Source organism: Danio rerio, chromosome 21, assembly GCF_049306965.1.
Source record: "Danio rerio strain Tuebingen ecotype United States chromosome 21, GRCz12tu, whole genome shotgun sequence".
Classification (NCBI taxonomy): domain Eukaryota; kingdom Metazoa; phylum Chordata; class Actinopteri; order Cypriniformes; family Danionidae; genus Danio; species Danio rerio.
This window is the reverse complement of record NC_133196.1, coordinates 27,146,164-27,170,622: the sequence shown is the minus strand read 5'-3', so window position 1 is coordinate 27,170,622 and position 24,459 is coordinate 27,146,164. Positions and strand designations below refer to the sequence as shown.

General features: G+C 38.3%; 1 protein-coding gene across 2 annotated transcripts; it reads left to right on the top strand.

Annotated features, from left to right (window-relative positions):
* Positions 1–2,482: 2,482 nt before the first annotated feature.
* abhd11 (abhydrolase domain containing 11) lies at positions 2,483–24,052 on the top strand. 2 transcript variants are annotated; one of them, NM_001004290.2, is made up of 6 exons: positions 2,483–2,747; positions 9,250–9,385; positions 9,465–9,638; positions 11,391–11,561; positions 19,381–19,562; positions 20,857–21,107. In NM_001004290.2, the coding sequence occupies exons 1-6, from the start codon at positions 2,593–2,595 to the stop codon at positions 20,990–20,992; spliced, it is 954 nt and encodes a 317-aa protein (NP_001004290.1). In that variant the 5' UTR covers positions 2,483–2,592; the 3' UTR covers positions 20,993–21,107. The 2 variants fall into 2 exon arrangements, with proteins under 2 accessions (NP_001004290.1, XP_073790580.1); XM_073934479.1 differs by having other exon boundaries at positions 2,511–2,747; positions 9,461–9,638; positions 20,857–24,052.
* Positions 24,053–24,459: the final 407 nt, after the last annotated feature.

Sequence of the window (24,459 nt, the reverse complement as noted above, 5' to 3'; positions counted from 1 at the left end):
GTAGTGTATGAGTTTGAATGAGTGTGTGTGCTGGATAAGTTGGCGGTTCATTTCACTGTGGCATTCTGATGAATGAAGGGACTAAGCTGAAGAAAAATGAATGAATAAATGAATGAATGAATGAATTAAAATAAGTCAATAAAAAACAGAAAAGGCAAGCCTATTAATTAACATGTTGTTTGTTCTGTAATTTAAAATATCAACACAGACAATAGATCGCTTCAAACTAGAAAAACTAGTAAATATGTGAACAATGTAACCTGTCAAACTTTTTAACATGTTGTTGGAGGAAAGATCAAAGTCCAATAATGCAATTCAAAATCATAAAAAATAAATTTACATTTCAAAAGATGTACAGTTATGGCAGGTTTGTGGTCATAGCCTACATATTGAGTCAAATTTTGGGCCAATAAGATTTTATTACATTGCTCTATTTACATTAGTTAAAAAAGTAAATTGCATAAATTTCCAAGGGCTTGTCACTTGAAGACAATGCACATTTATCAGCAGTTGATGACACTGGAACCACATATATTGTGAAATATGTGCTGCAGTGCTATGAATATTTTCTTTTGATATTTCTATTGGGAGTTTTCCTGCATGTCTCCTCTCCATGGTGTTTGTTGGCTGCTTTATCCCTGCTGCTGTGTTGCCTATGGCAGCAGACATGGAGGAGGATAAAGCTTTGACTTTCTCTTTGGATGCACATAAACAGTTGAAACACTTGAAATTAGAGGGGAAAAAAACTCCTTTTACACTTAATTACAGTGCATGTCTATGGAATGTGGACAAACATGTTTCTTTATTGGATTAAGCTGCATGGAACTACAGGTGCCACTCAAAGTACAGTTGTGTAGTTCTTTATTAAATCACTTCAATAATTTAACTTCCCATTTTATTAATTTGAGGATCCTATTGATGGCATTGTGCTTCCTTATTTTTATTTTCTACTGCCTACTACCTGTATGTTTTTTTTTTTTTTTTGCTGTGGAAGATTCTGTCTTGTTTTCAGTTAGTTGTCCTATTGTGTGAACTAGACTTCCCCTTAACAGGCCTTTCCGCATAGCAAAATGTCCTCTTTCTTTGCAGGCAATTAAGTGGTTTAAAACATTTATGAATTTTGTTATTCTGTTGAACTCAATAAAAGTTATTTTGAAGAATGTTTGGGGGGAAAGAAGTCATTGGCCTTACAAGTGGCCTTTGCAACATAACGTTATCATTAGGATTTGTGCCAGATTGGATTTATCATCATCTTCTTTTCACATTTGCTCAGAAGTGTTTAAACGCTATTAAATATGCCACATATCAGTGAATATATGCAAGTGATAAACCTTGATTTTAAGCACTCCTGCTTAATGATTACATCTAAACATAACATTGATAACAGCATATATGTCAAAAGATATTAAGAAACTGTATGACTAAAGTCTTAACGTTTTATTAAATTAATTAAACGATTAAAGATCATTTTCTGTGTAGTGCATGAAAGCTGTGTTGTTGCCCACACAATCTGAATTAAGTCTGTTTTTGTGGTCTGTGGCGCCATCCTCTGGTAAAACTGCTCCATAGGCTAAACAATGCTGATTGATTTGTCATAACATATTTTCGTCTTCTCTCATATTTTTTTCTTTCACTGTAACTCCTCTGCATCTCCTGCATGTGCATATCTTTTATTGTAAATATTATTTTTCAAATATATGTGTTGTCTGAAATGTGCTTAGCTTTGCAGGCTTTAAATGCGCACGACGTGATGACATCACTGACACTCTGAGGTGTCGAAATGTTGCCATGTCCACTTGCTTTACGCAATATTTTTTTCCCATGAGGTTGTCTAAATATAAAATTATAGTATAATGAAATACAGGTGAGTTTTTGATTGCTAGTGCTATACTATTATTAAAACAATATCGGGAGGATAAATATATATATTATAAATATTGATAAATAAATAAAAATCTATGGAAAAAATATGACAACAAATAAACACATATTAGTATAAAACCTAAATAAAAGTCAATTTAATTTTTTTTAAATAAATAAAACTTGGAAAAAGTAACGGAATAATAAAATATAACAAAAGAAGCTTTAATTTATCCAAAAGTGTTTTTAAACAAATAATGATTAAATAAAATTACTGTAGAAAAACTAAAAAATAAAACTGTTATTAAAGTAATCTTAATATAATCTCAATACAATATTTTTTTAGATAAAAAGAGATTTAAATACTTTATGCAAATTTAATAAGTAGAAAGTTTAGTTAAATGAATAAATATTAACTAGATTTAAAAATAAGTATAATAATGTCAATGTGATGTCCACAATTTTGAAAATCCCAGATTTAGACAGTCAGTCGTAAATGTGAAACATTTATATTTTTTAAAAAACTAAAAAATGGAAGTGTTTAGTTGTATCTGCTTTCATTTGCATTTAAACAGTTCTACATTTGTTGCGGTTTTATTTTGTTTTTCTAGCGAGATCTGGCAACCCTGTCGTGCGGGAAGGGTTTCCCTAGTGTTAGCTAAACAACATCACGACGACCTTTGAAGTCGCCAACCCCGGTCGAATGAATGAAGTCCGGACGCACGTTTTAGCATGTCAAATTTTGCCATGAGTGCCCTGTGCCGTGTTTTCACAAGAGGAGCGCCTTGCGGCCTGTCGTCATGTTCATCTGTAACGGGACTTCGGGATTTTTGCAGCGGAGTCTCGCGGCTGGACCGCGCTGGCAGTGACAGCATGAGAACCGCCAGGTGTTGCATCTTTAATCTTCCGGATGAAATATTGTTAATTGCACAGAACTTCATGTGTGAGAGATTATTGTTACTTTAAAAAGTTATTTGTAGTTTATTTTAACGTTATTATTCGTGCATTTACTGTCACCTTAGAAAATTAGCCAGTAGTAGATGGGTTTTAATCAGAAATAGAGTAAAAAGAGTAAAACCAGTCAAAATTACCTACACGTTATCTTTTGTTGTGGCTAATAACGGGTAATGGTTACATTAATTAAGTTATAAATTAGATATTACTATATTGGTATGATTTTGTAAACAAGGCCATGTTTCCACTTTCCAGTCATCACCATATCTTATCTTTAAGTAAAACATCAATAAAAACTCATACTTATGAGTCTTGTGAAAGGCAATATACTGAAATGCTATTCAGATTTAAAGTTAATATTCTCCTGAGACTAAAATTCATAGAGCTTTAAAGCTACAACTTAAACCAAGGTCATATTCAGATTTGATTTGTGGTTATTGTAAAATAAGTATCTAAATCTATCTTCCTGTCCTTTTAGCATTTTAGCTTTGTAATATTTCTACTGTAACATGCTTATGTTTGCTATCCTTGTACTAAACATAATACAAACGTTAGCAACCCTACACAACCCAGAACGTGTTAGCAAAATGATGAGTAATGCTAATATGGTGTTAAAACATGTTAGCAACAAGCTATTTCATGCTTGCAGTGTGGTAAGACGAGTAGCACGTTAATGCATGCTAGTCATTAATGATATAAATTATATGACAAACATGTTTGAGCATGCTAACTCATGCTAGTATGAATTAAAAAAAAAGACATATCAATAAAACTTGATTGTAATTTGCTAAAATACCCTAACAACCTTTTGAAATGTCTTAGACGCGTCTTAGTGGTATGTTTATTCATGCTAGGCAGGTGTTAAACATGTTGTAAATTTTTTTTAAATATTTGTTAGCAACTCTAACCTGCCTAATGAGTTACCCTCAAATGATTTTAGGGTGCTTTCACACCTGTGTATCGATTCAGTTGTTCCGAAACAGAGATTACAAATGTTACATTGTTGCTCTTTGCTCTTGGAGCGGTTCACTTTCACACTGCAAAGTTTATAATCGGACCAAAAGAGCTAAAACAAGTCACGTGCGAGTAAACTCTCCTTACATTAGTCAGAGTGTCAGGGTTTATTTTGCAGCGTCCCGCTCAGCTGTCAGGAGAGGTGGTGGTTTGGTGGTGATTGACAGGGTGCGCGCGTGACGCGTCTGAGCGAGACGCGGTGGGGAGGGGTGAGAAGGGTGCGCGACGATGCCTATTTGAGGACCGGGAGGGAGACGCGAGATTACCGGGAGATCATCACTCGTTTGCGGGCATCCGAAGACTCGCGAAACTTCCCGACACACTCATAATTCTCTCTTCATATAGCCGTAAGCCTATTACATATCCATAAAACACTGTGATATAACCGCGCTCGGATCGGATCGCTTTCTCACTGCAATCGATCCGCTCCAGGGTTCGTTTCAATCGAGCCGAGACCACCTAATTCAAGCGATCTCGGAGCGATTACTTTGGCGCGGAACAGAGCGCGATTGCCCTGTTCACATATGCCAATCGAACCACGCTAACTGGGCAAACGAGATGCGTTCCGAAACAAAAGTGTAGGTGTGAAAGCACTTTTAGTGTTTCCCCTTATTTTAGCTGTGTAATTAAACATTTGGGAGTGAATTTGTGCAGTAGTTTAAAATTTGATAAACTGGTTAATTCAGTGATTAGGGCAAGCTTTTTCCAGCTTCGCCTTCTTGCCAAAGTCAAGCCATTTCTGAGCCAGCGTGGGTAAGTCTCAAACGTATGCACATCACACCTGTCCTTTACTCTATTCACTGGCTCCCTGTTAATTCAGGATTAATTATGTTGGCTTGAGAAAGCCAACATACTGTTATACTACTCTGTCCTTGAAAACAAACGTATCTCCTCCTAGGCCGTTCATGCCACAAGGCCCAAATGTGGTCAAAATGTGCCTTCTACATTCAAGATCGTTGCTATATCTCCTCATGCCTATAAGACTTATTGTTTTTTTAATAAAAAAATTTAAATATTAAATTTTTATAATCCGGGCATATTAAAAAATTATACAAGCCCCAAATTTGGCCAAAAGCTGTATTTAGATGAGTTAGATTTTGTTGCTATGTCTTTAAGGTTTATCAGACTTATAGTTTTCCAATAAATAATTTGTAAGCATTATTTTTCTCAAAATATGGCAAGCCATTTTTGACTTAAACTCCATATTTTTTTACTGATATGGCAAGCCATTTTTGCATGTATCACTTTTTAACACTTATTAAGCATTGTATTTTCAAAAAAATACGGCAAGCCATTTTTACATAATGTTCATTCCCTTAGTCCCTTTATTAATCAGGGGTCGACACAACGGAATGAACCGCCAACTTATCCAGCATTTGTTTTACACAGTGAATGCCCTTCCAGCCGCAACCCAACACCAGGAATACATAATGTTCAAGTCCAGTTTTTGACACTCATAAAGACTGTCCTAGAAACATCGGGGTCGATTAAGATCACTCATATTGCCAAGAAGCTTTGATGTATCATCACTAACCTGTCAAATGTCCCCACAGTAATAAAACAGTATAACCTAGCAACCATTTAAAAATATCAATATCTCTACATCAGAACATCGTAGGGACCTGGGCATTGGCTTGTTTGACTCTTGCTAGCAAATGGGACTTCCTGTGTACTATGCATGGTAACAATGATAATGGAAGCCAAGTGCTAATAACGATTAGCTACATGCTATGAATGATTATCTAAATGCAATAACATATGCTAGAAATGCCTACTAAGTATTAGCATTTGATCAAACATGTACACGAGCATTGCCATTTAGCACAGGGTTCTCGCGGGTCGTTAAAAAGTCTTAAAATGTTTTAAATTAAAATCCAGGAAATTAAGGTCTTAAATTGTCTTAAATTTTACCGTAAAGTGGCTGTAGGTATTACATTTTCAGCCGGTGTGCTTAATGACGATAGGGAAGCACAGTGGTCCACAGTAAAACATCTAACAGTTGATTAATTTAGTATGTGGGAAACAGGAGAGAAATAACAGTCTGCGTCATTTATTAGCTTATTATGGTAGGTCGGCTAGTACAGACGCTTACGTTGGTCAGCACCTCCGTGCTGTCATTACGCGGTTGTTGATGTGAGGTTCAAAATGCAAAGATGGGAAAGTGTAAATTTAACGACGTGGCAATGAAGCAATGTGTAAATTCAACAAAAAGAACTTTTCGTTAGGGACCATGGAGCTCAAAGCCGTCGAGTCGCACATGAAAGGAGGAAAGCAGCCGCGGGACATTGCAGCAGCTAGTCATAGCGGGTGCAGGGTAATCCTTGCATTGTTTGCAGCTCAACCTATCAGTGTTACTAGTTCAGACTAGAGCTGAAGATCTTTGCTGGGTTCGGACTTTATTTCTATCTTTTTAGACGGGGTCATGCCTGGCTTGGGCAGTAAATGAACAGTCATGTGATGCATTTCGATTAGCGCGAGGAAGTAATCAAATTGTTTGTTACAACATTGAAATCCATCCCTGCAAAGGTATAACAAATGATGACAGAGATGTCAAAAAGAGTGAATTTTGTCAGCGGTCAGGCCAGCCAACAGGTTAATTTGAACAGTCATTCTAATTGTTTCGGCGGTCGCTTATATACTGCGTTTTACGGCAGTTCACTAAGGAGCAGTGTTCAGCGAGCTGACAGGGAAGATGACGAGGTCACTTGCTGCATTGAAACCTCTGTCATGGAAAATTAAATGAATGTTCCTGACTGGTGGAAGATGAACAAAAAATCCTACCCAAAACATGCTAAATTAGCCAGATCAGTAGTGCATCTTGGCCAGTAGCAGCAGCAGAGAAAGGGTGTTCAGTGCTGCTCAGTGAGCGAAGGACTGCACTAAAGCCATTAACAGTGGATTAAATAATGTTCCCCACAAAAACACACAGCCTAATCTTGATAAGTAAAGAATTTCAAATTATAACTAAATATTAATAAAACCATAAAATCACAATGTATTCAGAGTATACAGGCTAATGCTGGCATTATTCTTTTATTATTTAGCTTCACCATGGCCTTATTATCAGGAGAAGTGGCAAAACAAATCCCACAGAGCCTTTATCTTAAATTCGTTATTGCCAAATACCCGTCATCATTTATCATTCATTTCAATAATTTTCTTGTCGGCTTAGTCCCTTTATTTATCCTGGGTCGCCACAGCGGAATGAACCGCCAACTTATCCAGCAAGTTTTTACGTAGCGAATGCCCTTCCAGCCACAACCCATCTCTGGGAAACATCCACACACACATTCACACGCACACTCATACACTACAGACAATTTAGCCTACCCAATTCACCTGTACTGCATGTGTTTGGACTGTGGGGGAAACCGGAGCACCCGGAGGAAACCCACACGAACGCAGAGAGAACATGCAAACTCAATACAGAAACTGAGCCGAGGCTCGCACCAGCAACAAAGCGTCCTTCTTGCTGTGAGGTGACAGCACTACCTACTGCACCTTATTTTTATTGGTCGTTGGCCAATTTAAAGGTTAAGTGTATGTACCCAGGCCTATTTAGAGTGTTGAGATGTTAAGATGTTTCAGAGGGCTTATTTTATTTTTATGTTCCAACTTGGCCTGTAGTCTATGTTATGAATTAGTAATGTTAACGCATATAAACGACTCATTCATGAAAAAAAGACAAAAGAGCTGTGTGCATGTGCACATTTGGATAATGTCGGGCTATAAACGGGTTCGGGCTTTTAAAAAGCTGTCAATCAAAATGCACTTGTCGGGTTCAGGCTCTATCAGGCCTAACTTTTATAGCCTGATTACAGCTCTAGTTAAGACGCCCTCTCACAGTCAGCTATAACAGTTTAATTTCACTACCAGAAACTACTGTTGCTTTTTAATGCAGTTAACGGGTCTTGCACCTTCATATTATTTATGTGAGATGTTAAAGGTTGACAAACTGAACAGGGTCCTATGATCAGCAGGTCAGTTGTTGCTTTAGGATCTATTTAGACTTGCTTTTGATATTCGTTAGTACAAATGCTGTTTTATTACACATGTGTTCTTACCATTTTATGTGTTTTAATGTATAATTTAGTTTTTAATACTTTTTTTGCATTGCCGGCAATAAGTTAGACTTGTGTCCAGTGCATGTTGGACTCCAGCAGGGCTGCCGTTTTTCACCAATTTTGTTCAAAGTTTTTATGGATTCGCAGACTTAGTTCTGTTGGCTTCATTGAACATGGACCTTCAGCATGCAGTGGGGCGGTTTGCTTCTGAGTGTGACGTGGCTGGGATGAGAATCAGCACTTCCAAGTCATAGGCCTTGGTGCTTGGTTTGCCATCTCGAGGTTGGAGGAAAGTCCTCACCCCAGGTGGAAGAGTTTAAGTATCTTGGGGTTTTGTTCATGAGTGAGGGAAGGATGGAACATGAGATTGACAGGCAGATTGGTGCAGCAACAGCAGTAATGCGGTCAATGTACCGGTCCATTGTGGTAAAGAAGGAGCTGAGCCGAAAGGCAAAGCTCTCGATTTACCGGTCAATCTACGTTCCTACTCTCACCTGTGGTCATGAGGTTTGAGTCATAACCAAAAGGACTAGAGTGTCTGGAGAGAGGGAAGTCTGGGGTTCTCTCCTAAAACCCCCTGAAAAGCAGATGAAAATGAATGAATGAATACTGTAAAGCACTTTGGGCAGCCTCGTGGTTGTAATAAGGTGCTATATAAATAAAGTTTAATTGATTGATTGATCGATTAGCAATGTGCCACAAACATGCTTATGCATGCTAGCAACATACATAGTATTATTTATGCTAACAATTATGTTATATAGCTTGTTGTCAACATAAAACATATATAAACATTTTGTAATGTGCTAAGTCGATGTTATACTTCATAACAGCAATGTTACCAACATGTAGCAATATGATAAAAACCTATAGCGACATGCATGCTACAGTTTGCAATACTCATTTAGGCTTTTAAAACTTTAAACTTCTTTGAACTATTATACATGCTATGCTTTTAAAAGGACTTCAAACTTTGTACTGTAGCCAGGCTTTTTAAAGCCAGCATCACATTTTGTCCCTAGTGGTCATTGCTTTGATTGAGTTAGAACTTTTCTGCTTTGGAAAGGTTTTATCAACTTGTCTATGTGTCTTTTCCTTTTATGTCTACACAGTAAAAAAGGATTAGCAACTTATTTTAAAAATGGATAAACCTACTGTTGTAACTTGGAACTCTTAAGCTGACTTAACTTATTTTTTTATAATTATACATTTGTTCATTTACTTAAGAATTTTGAGGCAATGGGTTTAAAGTGGCAGTGTGGCGATTTTATTTGTACTTTTTCCGCAATTGATTTGCTCTCTTTTTTTAAGTAAACCCAACTAACCACTTTTTACAATGTACTCTTCTCTCTCTTAGCCCTGTAAACCTGACCTATGATGTGTTTGATGGGAAAGGTGACAGCACGCCACTGGTGTTTCTTCATGGCTTGTTTGGGAGCAAATCAAACTTTCACTCCATTGCCAAGTCTCTGGTTCAACGGACCGGCAGGAAGGTACGCCTCCAGTTTCACCAGTACTTTGGGCTGTTCAGAGGAGTCTGTTCACTGTCCTGACTGTACTTTGTCTAGTTAGGTGCTGACAATCGATGCTCGAAACCACGGCAAAAGCCCACACAGCCCTGTCTTGACCTACGACACAATGACTAGTGATCTGACACATCTGCTGGGACAGCTGCACATTGGGAAGTGTGTCCTGATTGGACACAGCATGGGCGGAAAGGTTGCAATGACTACAGCCTTATCACAGGTACATTGCTTCATTTATACTGTTGAAATGATGATGAAGTTAAAAAGTTAATTTTGATCATTTTAGGGGTTATGTAGGATGAAATGTTAGGAATGACCTGGTATCATAATGAAGGTGGAAACAAAATAAATATGCATTATTTTTGATAAAATATTATGAATAGCAAGAGAGGGTTGACCCTAAACTAAACTTATGTGGTGCGACTGTCATGCAGAAAAACATGAAGTATGAAATTGTTTCAAAGTAAAATGTCCCTCTTGATTTTGTGCCGATGTCTGATTATAAAAGATCTAATAATTAGATTTTTTATTACAAGACAGGTGGTAATAAAATATTTAGGTGGTAAAATCCTGATCTTTATTATATGTTTTTTAAATGTTTGGGATCAGAAGGATTGATTATATTATTATTTATTTATATGCATTAGTATAAGAACTAACAATGAAAAATACTTCAGAAGCATTTATTAATGATAAATAATGTTCATCTCGACATTTACAAATGCGTTATTTTAAAGGTTTGAGACACCCTGGGGTTTTTTTTTTTTTTTTAGATTTTACCATATTTGTTTGTTGAGTATCAGTTAAGACAACGTTAGCACCTGTCAGCTTAATTTTAGGGAAAACTGGATAATTTTGAGCTTTTGTCAGCTAATTTCATCTTCCAGGTTTAAAATAATTTTTGGGGCGGGGTCAAAATCGGTGACATAGCGCTGACCTGCCTGTCCAGTGAGAAGGTATTGGTTTCTCATTATTATTCATAGCAAAGTTTTCTTATCCTATGAGAAGTACCTGCTTCTTAAATATTCATGAGGGCATGTGCTTTCCGAAGGCAAGGCAGACCTGCCAAACTGTGTGACCCAATTACTGGGTGAGACACATCCGCGCATGGTAAGCAGTATTTAGCCGTTCATGATGGTTTGTATGGTTTGTTTCCATGATTCACAGTGTTTGTTTGCGTGGTTTTCAGACCAGGGCATTCAGGAGGAGAGAAGTCCTCCTCATTTATAGTGTTTATACAAACATGATTATCTTTATAATGGTATAACAAATTGTGGTTATGTGTATATGAAATTACGAATAACGAATGTAACAGGGCATTAAATTACTGTTTTTTTTTTGCATTTTAATCTTGTAAACTATAAAATCATGAATCTCCTCATGGTTTGTGTCTAGTTTTGTGAGCTAACTGACAGCAGTTGTTTGCTCACCTGTTTTCCCCTGCTTTGCTGGCCACGCCCACTCCTCCCTCTGCTCACGGTGAACCATGCCCATATGGGAGTGTGTGTGTGTGATTGTTCCATACCCATGTTTATTTTACTAAACAATTTTTCCAGGTTTCTCAATTTTGTATTGTTAGCTGTTCACCTTTCTTTTTTATTAAGAAGGTTCCAGTTTTCCCAGAAATAGCTTGAATTAACAGATTCTTTAAATGTTTTAAGATGTATTTAGATGTACTCTTCTTTATTTATTTTTTTAGTGTATTTGTATATTTTTTAAGCTCCTCGCAGTACTGAAGACGCAAATCTGTATTCTCTCGTTGTCTGTGTTTCTGATTTGTTAGTTGTCTAAAGTTTTTTCTTAATGTTTTACAATCAAAGTCATACCGTTTTACTTTCTCTTGTTTTTGTTTAAAAGTTTTCTTCGTAGTTGTAATTCTAATAGTTTTTAATAGTTTTAATCTCTCTCTCTCTCTCTCTCTCTCTCTCTCTCTCTCTCTCTCTCTTTCTCTTTCTCTCTCTCTCTAATTCAGCCTAATTTAGTAGAGCGGTTGGTTGTTGTGGACATCAGTCCCTCTCTAACTTCAGCCCACACCAATTTCCATGCCTACATTCAGGCAATGAAAGAGGTGAAGATCCCCAGTGATATTCCTCGTTCCACAGCGCGAAGACTGGCTGAAGACCAGCTCAGGAAGATAGTTAAGGTAACCTTGTCCAAACACATCTGTAGAGGCTAAGCCTATTGCTTGAAGTCCCTGAGATGTTGTTAGACAGGCACCCAGCTGACGCACACTGTCCTCTGGCTGATGTAGTGTAAATGAAATGAACAGTCTTACTTGTTTCCGAAGATGTTTACGTTTATTGCAGTTGCAAACTCCAATAGTTCACAAATTTCCTTCCAGGTAAGTTTCCGTTCGTAGAAGTCAAACACTGCCACATATCGTGACTTACAAACAAAACAAACCGTCATGCTAAAGCATGAATGAATGTGTGTGGCTCTCTGTGTGAATGCGCGTGAGCGTTTGTTTGTGTTTGTGGGTATGTGTGTGAAAGTGTGTGCGTTTGAAAGTGTGTGTGTTTGAAAATGTGTGGTCAAAACTGTATGTGCTCCCTTCCGTCTAGCAACACCTGTTACCTGAATGTTCGTTCCCACTTATAAAGCCTGTTAAAGAGCACCACCTAGTGGAACAATGAGCAAAGTTGCCAAATGGCTCCTACATCCCGGCCCCTAATTGAATACAAATGTAACAATTCCCATATAATATTAAGGAGCCATAAAAGAACATCAGGCAATAATAGGTGCACATACATAATACTTCAAATACACAATAACCCAGTGGAGACACTTTAATAGTAGATAAGCTAAACTGATTCTTGCAATAGGCAGAGTTTAGTCACAGGCCGTTCTATTATACTACTTTTGGTCTGAAGCCGCACTGAACGCACAATCTTTTTCTTGTCTTGAAATGCTTCCAGCATTCTTGCTAGAGGCCATGAGCTTCGTGGTGCTGTAGGATCCATAATGATCACGATATCTCCTGGTTTGAGATTTTTTCTCTGTTCGTTCCATTTCCTCTCTTGCAATAATGGCGGTTATTCACGAATCCACCGTTTCCAAAAGAGATCAGATATGTACTGAACTTGCCTCCATCGCTTTCTGATGTACAGATCATGGTGTTCAAACAGCCCTGGTGGCAAAGACGGCTTACCTTTCATGAGGAGGATATGATTAGGTGTCAGGGGTTCTAGATCATTTGGATCGTCAGATAACTTGGTGATGGGGCGGTCGTTTAAGATGGCTTCAACTTCGCATATTACTGTGTGGAGTCCATCATCGTCCAATTTTTGTTGATGAAGGACTGAAGAAAGAATTCTTCTCACCATGCGAATCATACGCTCCCAAACACCACCATAGTGCGACGCTGAAGGAGGATTGAAACTCCATTTGATGCCCTTTTGTTGTAGCATTCCTCCAATATTTGTCTGGTTCAAGGTTAGGAGTGCCTCTCGGAGTTCCTTCTCTGCTCCTTTAAAATTGGTACCATTGTCAGACAGTAAATTAACAACTTGACCTCTTCTACAGACAAACCGACGTATTGCATTAATGCATGCGTCTGTATTCAACGAGTTGGCTATTTCAAGGTGGACTGCTCTACTAGACAGGCAAGTGAATATCACGCCATATCGCTTGGCAGTGCCTCGTCCTTTCTTCACCTCTATAGGACCAAAGTAGTCAACCCCAGTGTTGGTGAATGGTGGTTTGTCCGGAAGAATCCTCTCCATGGGCAAGTCTGCCATCTTCTGTAGCATCATTCGACCATTTTGTCTTCTGCAGAGACAACAGTCAGACATTATCTTTCTTACTGCCGAATTAGCACCTGTGATCCAATATTTCCTTCGTAATGTGGACAGTATGTGGTTTCAACCACTATGTCCGAGCCGTTCATGAATATTTCGCAGGAGGAGAGTAGCTATATGTTGGTCTTTGGACAAAATCAGTGGATGCTTAGCTTCCTCTGGTAGTGAACCTCTAGCTAGTCGCCCACCGACTCTTAGAAGTCCGTTATCCAGACGTGGATCCAGTTTGTACAGAGGGCTTTGCTTACTCACAGTTCCTTTTCCAGCTGACAAGGTAGCGATTTCCTCACTAAATCGTTGCTGTTGACAAAAGTGTATAATGGCAAGCTCTGCCTCACTTATGTCTTCAATGGACAAAGTGCACCTTTCATGCACTGGAACACTCTGCATACCCACATAAGAAGTCTTAGACTCTTTCCTCTTGTGAGACCGTTCCTGAAGCATTCGCTTATACTTAAGAAACCAAGCTACGGCTACCCTCAATCTCTTCCAATCTGAGAAATGCACATTTAAACGAGTGGTGCTATCTGAGGAGTCAGTTACACTTACTGCGTTAACTAAAACTTCTCTTTTTATTTCCGGATCATCAATTTTGATCACCATGTCAGCTCTATCAGCTGGCCAATCCTCTTCTGACTTATACAAGAAGCTTGGACCTACTATCCACCTATTGTGTTCAATGAAGTTACCAACCCTCAGACCTCTAGATGCATCATCTGCTGGGTTTTCCTTGGAACGAATGTACCGCCACTGTAAAGTTGTTGTTGCTTCTCTTATAATGGTGACCCTATTAGCCACGAACGTATGAAAACGTCTGTCTTCATTATTTATGTACTTAAGCACTGATGTGCTGTCTGTCCAGAATATTGATTCTGCCAGTGGGATTTGCAGCTCTTTTTTCAGCATCAGATCCATACGAACGGCAAGAACTGCAGCTGTTAACTCTAGACGGGGAATGGTAACAGTCTTTAAAGGTGTAACTCTGGCTTTGCCCATCACAAATGCAACGTGGATGACATTTTTGCTATTTTGGATCCTGAGATAGGTAACTGCCCCATATCCTAGTTCGCTAGCATCTGAGAAATGATGAAGCTGAGCATGTATGGCAGTTCCAAAGTCTTTGGGCTTGATGCATCTATTAATCTCAAAGTTAGACAGCATTTCCAACTCCTCTATCCATCTTGTCCAGCGGTGTAGTAGCTCTTGAGGTACCGTTTCATCCCATCCATAGTTTCTTCTGCACAATTCTTGCAGCATTATCTTTGCAGGTAGTAGAATTGGTGCCAGGAAACCAAGTGGGTCATACACTGAACTGGAGACAGATAGCATTCCACGTCTAGTACAGGACCGTTGACAAGGTGCCATTTTGAATGTAAATGTGTCCTTCTGAACACACCACTGTAATCCAAGGGCTCTTTCCATGGGAAGTTCATCTCGGTCCATGTCAAGTTCTTCCACACCCTTAGCTCTATATTCCTGTGGCATGGCTTGCAGTACATAGCAACTGTTGCTTAGCCACTTTGTCAAGGTAAATCCTCCCTTTTGGCAGAGCATGGTCAGGTGTTTGATCATTGTTACAGCTTTCTTCTCAGATTCCACACTCTTCAAGCAGTCGTCGACATAGAAGATTTCTTTGACAGTTTGTGGAATTTCTGCTGGAAATTCAGCCTGATTATCATCAGCTGTTTTCCTCAGAGAAAAGATGGCACAGCTTGGAGATGATACCGCACCAAATAAATGGACAGTCATGCGGAATTCTGACGCATCTTTCGTGAGATCTCCCTCAGGCCACCACAAGAACCGCAGAAGGTCTCTATCCTCCTCTGGAACCTTAACTTGATAGTACATTGCTTGCACATCCCCCATGAATGCCACAGGTTCTTGCCGAAACCTCAGGAGAACTCCAATCAGTGTGCTATTAAAGTTGGGACCTTGCAGGAGCTGTTTATTCAATGATGATCCTTTAAATGATGCAGAACAGTCAAATACCACACGCAGACTTTTCTTCCTGGGATGATATATTCCGTGGTGAGGGATGTACCACACTTTACCACTGCTGCCACTTAACTGCTGGGTAGGTACTTTCTCTGCATAACCATTGAGTAACATGTCGTTGACTTTATTGCGGTACTCTTTGAAGAAATGTTCATTCTGCAGAAACTTTCGTTTTAGACTTGTTAGCCTTTGTTTTGCCACAGCAAAGTTATTGGGCAGATGCACGTCTTTCTTAAGAGGCAGTTTAATTTGATAATGGTTGTCTTTAAGTGTTACAGATCTTTCCACAATATCCATGAACTTCTTGTCTTCCCTTGATAGCCCTTTCTCTTCTGTGACTCTTTCGTTAAAGTCATGATTATACTGGTTATTCAGCATTTCCTCCAATTTACATACTGAAATCCTGTTTACTACAGCTGACCTACATTCAGCATTAAGACAGGAGTCTTCTCCATGCACAAGACCATTAATGACCCATCCCAGCACGGTCCTTATAGCATATGGGCCATTCCCATGGCTATTAATAACCTCCCAAGGTTCCAACAACCTTGGTGCGTTGCTTCCAATCAACAGGTCTACGTTAGCTTCTATCTTGGGAGGTGTTAACCCTACCAGGTATGGCCATTTTACCAGAGTTTCAGCAGTAACAATGTTATCAGTGTTTACGGGCATTTTCTTTTGTGTTAGGGTTTGAGGAGGTTCATGGAAGACATTACCATTAATACCAGACACTTCCAGTCCTGTGAGTGAATATGCTGGCACCACCCTTTCTTGCCCCATAGTGCATAAGAGGAACTGGGTTCGTTTCCCAGTAAGATGAAGCTTTTGCATAAGCTGTTCTAAACAGAAGGTGGCGCAGCTGCCAGGATCAAAGAATGCATATGTCAGTATTACCTGATCAGATTTGATGGACTTGACTTGGACTGGCACAATGGATAACAGACACTGATCTGCTCCGGCCCCTGTATGTCCACAAGTCTCAGCAGTTGAAGCGAATGAGTGTGATGTAATATCTTTGTCAACTTGAGTAGAAGTACTTACTGTGACCTTAGCAACATGCGCTTTATGCATGCTAGCTGTGTCGCTCTTGTTAATATGAAGTACAGTAGGATGGCTTTGGCTGCATATTTTACAAGTTAGGCGTTTCTCACAATCACGACTCATGTGTGAAGTACTCAAACAACCAAAGCAGAGGTGTTTCTCCTTCAGAAAATTAATCTTATCTCTGTGTTTTTTGCATTTGAACTGTTGACAATGTTCTAATAGATGACTCTGAGAACAGTATACACAGAATAAAGCAGATGCAGAGTTATGTCTAGGTGCGACGGTCCTTGATCCTGTGGTACACTCAACTTTTACAGGTGTAAGGGTAGTAGCAAAGCTTTTTCCTTTAGTTCTTTGTTTTGAAGATACTCGTGACCTATTGACAGCTCTTTGACCAGTTGTTGCAGATGGTGAGTCGCTAATATTGCCATACAATGGATCAGACAGAATTTGAACATGTCTTTCTATAACTCTCACCAGGTCATTGACCAAGGCTCTGTTTCCTGTTGTTTCCTGTAGGTCATGTGCAGCAGTCCTCCATTGCTCTCGAAGTTTAAATGGCAGCTTTAAGACAATTGCCCTTATGTTACTTGGCATATCCAGCTCATGCATATATTGAAGTTCCTCCATAACATTGCAGCAGCCTCGCAGAAAGAGAGAGTAAGCCTGTAGAGCATTAACATCTTCATTCTTTATTGAAGCCCAAGATAAAGCCTTTTCAATGTACGCCACAGCAATCTTGTACTTACAGCCAAAGTGTTCCTGTACCAGCTGCTTTGCTTTATCATAACCTAGCTCAGGCGTCATATACAAACAGCTGCGAACAAGCTCTCTTGGTTGCCCCCTAGTGAACTGTTCCAGATAGTACAAACAGTCGCTCTTACTAGCCTTTTCTTCCACTCCTTGTTCAAAAGCTCTCATGAAGGAGACATATTGGAGAGGATCTCCATCGAACAAAGGGATATTTCTTGCTGGCAAGGATATCAAATGCTGTTGTTGAACAAGTGATGTTGTATTATTCCTCCAGTGCACCCCTGAACTAGATCCTCCTGTATACCTTTGATGTGTATTTGGCACATTAAATTTGGTTGGTTGCTGATGTAAATTTCGGTTGATTTCAGTTGTTTGTTTATTTAAACCAGACCACTCCTTTGGTCTAGTGGTGGGCTGTTGACTAGCTTGATGTAGCACTCCGGCTAAAAGTGGGGGGGTTGTTGATGATGATGTCCACTCCTGTGTTTGTTGTGGTTTACTTTGAGGCACATTTAAATTCACTTGCCATCGGGTCCAGTTTGTGTGGAGGTGCTAAACTTTGTGTTTCTCTCGTCAAGTAAGAATTCATAGCATCAGATGCATTTTCACTGCAGAAATTATCAGAAGCTTCGAGCACGGACAGTCTGGCAGCAGTTTCAGCCAACATAGTATCCAACTCCTGTTGCTCTAATTTTCTCTTTATCTGCTGCTCTTGCTCTTCCAATGCATGCTTTTCCTTTAAAGCTGCTATACGAGCAAGCAATGCAGCCTTTTCCGCTTGTGCTTTAATTCGCACAGAAGAAGTAGTGCTTGATTTACTACCTGCACTTTTCCCTGAGCGTTTACTAGTGGCATTTGAAACACTATCCTCTGGATTAATACCATCACCAATTTGGCTACCAGTAGGACCAAGACTCACATTTTGACCAGAATTTGATAACCACATTTGCACCTTAGAAATGAGCTCATTATTGGCGATCATTTTGGCTTTAAACCACACATCATGTTTTTCTTGTTCAGTATCAGGTAACATACCCATCAAACACTCATGAACACCTTTTGATTCATCACAGACCTTAATAAAATCATCAAGTACACATTGAGCTTGTACAACATTTCCCTTTTCAATCAAACCATTCAACACATTTCTTAAACTGGCTGCCTTATTCAGCTTAGTTTTCCTTTCATTTTGCAAACGTCCCAGTTTATCAGCGAGCGCTTTAGCAGTCAGTTTAACAACGCGTTTTTCTTTTGATGTTTGCGCATCATTATCATGTTCGATAGTGTTTATTTCTACGGACGGCTCGGCAGGCCTGTCGATCGTTTCATTTGTCTCCATGACCTATTTCACGCGTTCACGATAAGTTCGCACAACAGTAGCAGAGTTCACGGAGAAATATGACGTTAATTACCCGCCCCTTGTGTCACCAATGCATTGGATTTTGCCCCGCAAATTGAACACAAACTGAATGGCCATTCATTGCATTGTAGCGCTACACATACCTTGCGTTGGGCGCCGTTGTCCAGCGAATATGAAGACCATCTGCGTAGAACTCACGTCGTGCAGTGCTGATGAATAGCGTCGTCCGACGTCCTCCAAAACGCAGAGCAAACACGCCACAGCAGAACCAGTATGTCGATAGGCTTTGTGGCCTCCATTCAGACACAACCGGCATGAATCTTCAGGTCCGGCGCAACTCCCGGCGGGTCCGCGATGCGAAGCGACAGTTTTGACTTGATTGTAGAGGCTAAGCCTATTGCTTGAAGTCCCTGAGATGTTGTTAGACAGGCACCCAGCTGACGCACACTGTCCTCTGGCTGATGTAGTGTAAATGAAATGAACAGTCTTACTTGTTTCCGAAGATGTTTACGTTTATTGCAGTTGCAAACTCCAATAGTTCACAAATTTCCTTCCAGGTAAGTTTCCGTTCGTAGAAGTCAAACACTGCCACATATCGTGACTTACAAACAAAACAAACCGTCATGCTAAAGCATGAATGAATGTGTGTGGCTCTCTGTGTGAATGCGCGTGAGCGTTTGTTTGTGTTTGTGGGTATGTGTGTGAAAGTGTGTGCGTTTGAAAGTGTGTGTGTTTGAAAATGTGTGGTCAAAACTGTATGTGCTCCCTTCCGTCTAGCAACACCTGTTACCTGAATGTTCGTTCCCACTTATAAAGCCTGTTAAAGAGCACCACCTAGTGGAACAATGAGCAAAGTTGCCAAATGGCTCCTACAACATCCTTTATAAATAGTTCACTGAAATATTTAATTCTTTCAAGTGACATTAATTTATTTATAATTTTTTTTTGTATGTATATAAGTGTTGTTGTTTTTTTTTTTTTTTTTTTCAAACTCACATTTTTGTTGTTTACAGGAGCGTTCAGTGCGTCAGTTCCTCCTCACTAATCTGGAGGAGCAAAACGGTCAATATGGCTGGAGAATTAACCTGGAATCCATCTCAAACCACCTAGAGGACATCTTGGGTTTCCCTGAATTTGACACCACCTATGAGGGCCCTACTCTGTTTTTGGGTGGCAGTAGTTCAGCCTACATAAGGTGATCACAATTTATTTGTATGCAAATAGTAATCAATTCACATGGATACTATTTGTACATGCATATACTTATCATGGGTAGTTGAACACTTAGCATGACTGGTTCAATTAAAACAAAGACCTGCAATATATGTACCTGTGGAATATATTGCAACTGTAGTTTCATCCGTAGGCTATAGAGGTATATCCCGTGTTTTAGATTGACAAATGGGTTTAGGGTTAAATGTGTTATGTAAATAAACTACTTTTGACTATTTTCTTCAGGAAAATGCACAGCCTAAGGCGGCAAATTTATTACTGAATATTTAATTGAATCACAATGATAAAATTGCCAGTTTCTTTACATGTCAGTAAATCGACCCCAAATCTTTCTCATTTAAAAGCAACAGAGGAACTCGAGCATCATAAAAAGATGCAAAATGAGAGGTACCCTGAGCGTCAAAGAGTGACAACAAAAGGGTCCTGACCATGCATCAATATGTTTTTTTTTTCTTCTATTTTGGGCAATATGCAATCACAGCAACAACAAACAAATGACAACATATTTCTAATGTGTAAGAAAATGCTTTTCATTTCCTCAATTGCTTTGTTTTTAAGGAGATTTCAAATGTATTTAAACCATGTGATTTACCATGTGAAACCATGTGAAACCATTTGTAGTTTTTAATCAAATAATAATTGTTATTTTTATACTATGAAGACTATGCAGTGTTATTTAATTAACTAATTTCTGTAATTGAATACAGTTAGACTCCTTAGAAAATGTGATCTGTTTGATTTATGCAGAGTATCTGTCTGACAAATACATTCCAAGCAATATAAAATTATGAATTCTTTCCAAATTGAGCCATTCAAGTCATCTTTATTTATATCGCAATATAAATTGCAGAAAAATAAAAGATTGCAACGTCATTTTTTTCAATACTGTGCACCCCTAATTCCAGCCAATCATAACACAGATATAGTGTTCCCACTTAAGTGTTTACCATTTGTCCAACAAATAAAACTGTGTGACAAACCAAGCTTAGTAGAGTAATACTGGTTATTAACATGAAAAATGTGCTCATATGGGACTTGCAACACTATGGGACGTTTGAGACTTGCAATGCTTTTGCATATTAAGTGACTTTTTAAAATGAGTGTAACTGCTAAATGAAACAAAAAAACATCAACCATTTTAACACAAATCAAATACCGCATAGAATGTACTTTTCTATCAGTCAAGTAGTAGGCGATTTTGGACGCAACCTATATCTGTTTTTCTTCATACCACTAACCTCTTGGTTTTCCTCTAGCTCTGACGATTACCCTGAAATCCAGCGGCTTTTTCCTTGTGCCGATATCCAGTACATCCCAGATGCCAGTCACTGGATTCACGCTGACAAGCCTTTGGATTTCATCAGCTCTATAATCACTTTCTTACAGCCATAGACCTCGTCTCTACTGAAGATTGATGCAGGTGGGCCCAATGCTAAAGGCACAGTAACTGAATTGTTTAGGGTTTGGACTAAGATGAGTTCAGTCTAGTCTTTAACCTTATAATGCACAATCGAGCTGTTATTTGATTCCTGATAGTTAGTGTATTCATTTATTTCAGTGTGGTATTTACACTGTGGCTTAGCATAGTATATTATATACCATTTTATCTAGAGTATAGAGATGTTCTCCTAAACTTTCAGTCTAAAACATTTGTTTGTAGCTATCAAGTATAACATGTTACAAAACAGTGGATCCAGTGGCTTTTTAATGAAACATTTTTCCTTTATATTTAATATGATAGTTGAATTAGATTTTGATATTTATTAAATATCCGTTTATTTAAAAACTGTTATGATTATCAGCTATCTAGCGGTTGCAGATCTCTAATGGACTTCAAATCTGCCATTATGGACTACAAGATCCAGTCATGCACTACACACACTCACACCGGTTCCAGATCATGACTGATTGCAGACACACAGATAGTAGATTGTCAAAGATTGATTACTAGTACTATATACACAGTACACATGCACACTTCATGGCTGAGTCTTCTGTCACAGGAGAGATGCTGACAAAGGGAGTGCGGATCCAAGCGCAGGTTTATTAAATAGATTGGTCAGGCAAGCAACTGTCAACACAGGGGCAAACTGATGTATACAGGAAATCCAGAGTCGTAGTCGATGATACAGGCAGATTATCAAAAGCCAGGCAGCAGGCTATGTAATTAAACAAACTAACAAGTCTAGGGTCAAAAACACGGCAGGACAAGGCAAGGAAAATGTGTCATAATGTTAACTAAACAGATTAACAAGACTCAGCCATGATGTGTGTGTGTGCTATGTATATAATTTTAGTAATCATCAGTCTTTGACAATCTTCCATCTCTGTGTTTGCAATCAGTCATGATCTGGAACCGCTGTGAGTGTGTGTGGTGCATGATTGGATCTTGTAGTCCATAATAGCGGATTTGTTGTCCATTAGCAATCTGCAACTGCTAGATCGCTGATAATCATAACAAAAACAATAGCACTGTAGACACAAAACACTCATAGCTAGTGATTAATTTGTTTTTCTTATTATTATGTTTGTGGAAGCATAAAAAGTGGCTTTTATTGACACTTTTAGTGGATGTAAACAGTATATTGTCTGTTAATAATGATACTAAAACTAGGTATTGATCTGTTAATAGTTTTTTGCTTATTATACAGATTTAATTCTTTGTACTTTATTTTCTACTCAATATATAATACTAAAAAAATCAATAAAAGTCACTTCAAATGCAGAGTTCTTTTTTTCTTTCTCACATATTTTTTAACAGTGTAGCTAAATGATGCTGGACTTGATTTGAACTTTTATTATTATTTTTTTTTAATTAAAGAGCATATTGTTGACATGGACACCCTTTCTCTAAGCTCTGATAAGGAATACAAAGATGTCTATGCAACAATGTGTGACTTATTTACCTGTTTTCCATCTGAAAGCGTCTCATCTTTTGATTCAGCGAGACCACAACACTTTGATGTACAGCTAGTCTGAATAATTTAACATTATAAAACATAATTTAGGGTATTTTCTTTGTTTGAAAACTGTTAAAGCTGTCGTAAGGCAGGAGTTTTATATTGATTTACAACAAATCACAGTGCTGCAAATGTTAAGACAACTTTCATAGCATCAGGAGAAGTCATGTACTGCATTTTTGTTACAGACACAAATTTCTTGGCCCTGGGTCCTTTTATTTTGTGTTTTAAAAGTAGTTCTGTACATTCAACTGATAATCAATAACAAGATCAAATATAAAAGCATGTGATGAAATACCTGTTCGACTGCACAGTTGAACGTTTTGTAACATGTACAGGTATATTAGCGTGATTTATGATATAGAGAACAATGTGCCTACCTCTGCACACTGTCTTTTCATCTAATCTAGGTAGGTTTATTACTGTTCTGGATAGTTATTGAAGTACCAAAGCAGAGGTTTATGGGATTTTCCTTGACCAGTGTGTGTGTGGCACACATATAAGATTAAGTCTTCAGCTTCTGTTATAAGGGGATATTTTTGTTCACTTGTGGAAGTGTTGAGTATTTTGTAAATCCGCATACGCTATATATACTGGTTATATAAATGTATAATATATTAAATATTATATTTATGACTACAGCATCTTAATGATTTATACATAAAGAAATATGCTGCAAAATGACATATCTTAAATGTCAGTGTGTGTGTTCTCTCATGTCACGTAATAATTGTATTGAATGTGTATATGGTAAAACACTAAAATCATAGCACTGCCATTGCTTGTTATGTCTATTCAGACACAGTTTGTGGTGTTTATGCGTGTTTACATGGAAATGTATCTTTCAGAATAATTTAAAAACAACTGCCAGTGATTTTTAACAGCGCTAATATCTTTTGCCAGCTACTTAAAAACAATGATTGGGTCTTTGTGAAGATGTTTTTGCCTGGACTTTTTAGCAATTCAGTGGACTGTTTCATAAAGCTTGATGTCAATGAAAAGCTCAAACAATGTCTTTATTATGAAACAGCCCTCTCTGTTTTGAAGAATGTACTTGTATGCAATACTAAATAGGAGGAATCAGTTGAGGACGTAATGCACAGACTGTTTAAAAATAATATAGTGTCAGCTTATTCACAGTGAAATTAATATATACATTTTAGGTCTGTTATCTTGGTACTCAGAGTACTTGATATATTTTTAGTGTATGTAATGTATCCTTAGAGCATCAAACCTATTGTGAATTCATGCAGTATTGTTTGTTTGTGTGAAAGTGGATATGACTAAATGTATCGATATTATTTGATACAAATTGATACAGGCACTTATTTTAATGATATAATGTGTCAATAATGAGAGGTTGTGGAAGTGTGCGTGGTCGTGCAGGCAGTGATAGTTGAGTCAGTGTTGAACAGTTGGTATGGGTGAATTGCATGCTGGAGTGTATCTGTGTGCAGATTTGTTACTAATAAAAAAATGCGGACGTCTTAAATCTGCTTGCGTGGTTGATTTACAGTTTCATCAAACCATGTTTACATACAGTGGAGATTTAAATTAGAGAGAAACCTTCAATTTCCTAAAGCAACACTGTAATTTTTTTCTTGCGCTGCTTCCTCTTGTGGTTAAAAAGCACAATGGTTATCAACAAATAGGACGCGCTTTTTCACCTATATTTATTTCTATAGGGCTTTCTATAGGGTTTACATCTGGTCATTTTGTGCCTGTTTTCTGATTGGATAGCTATAGTTTAAATGGCCTCTGAAACACATTTGGGGTGGATATATATCTGATTGCTTAATTCACTTCCAACCAGGCTCATTCTGAAATTTTACCTCTATATACATCTCTGGAGACCGCCAAATAAGTCCCAGGAGCTACGTTTTTTGCAGTTTTTGTTTT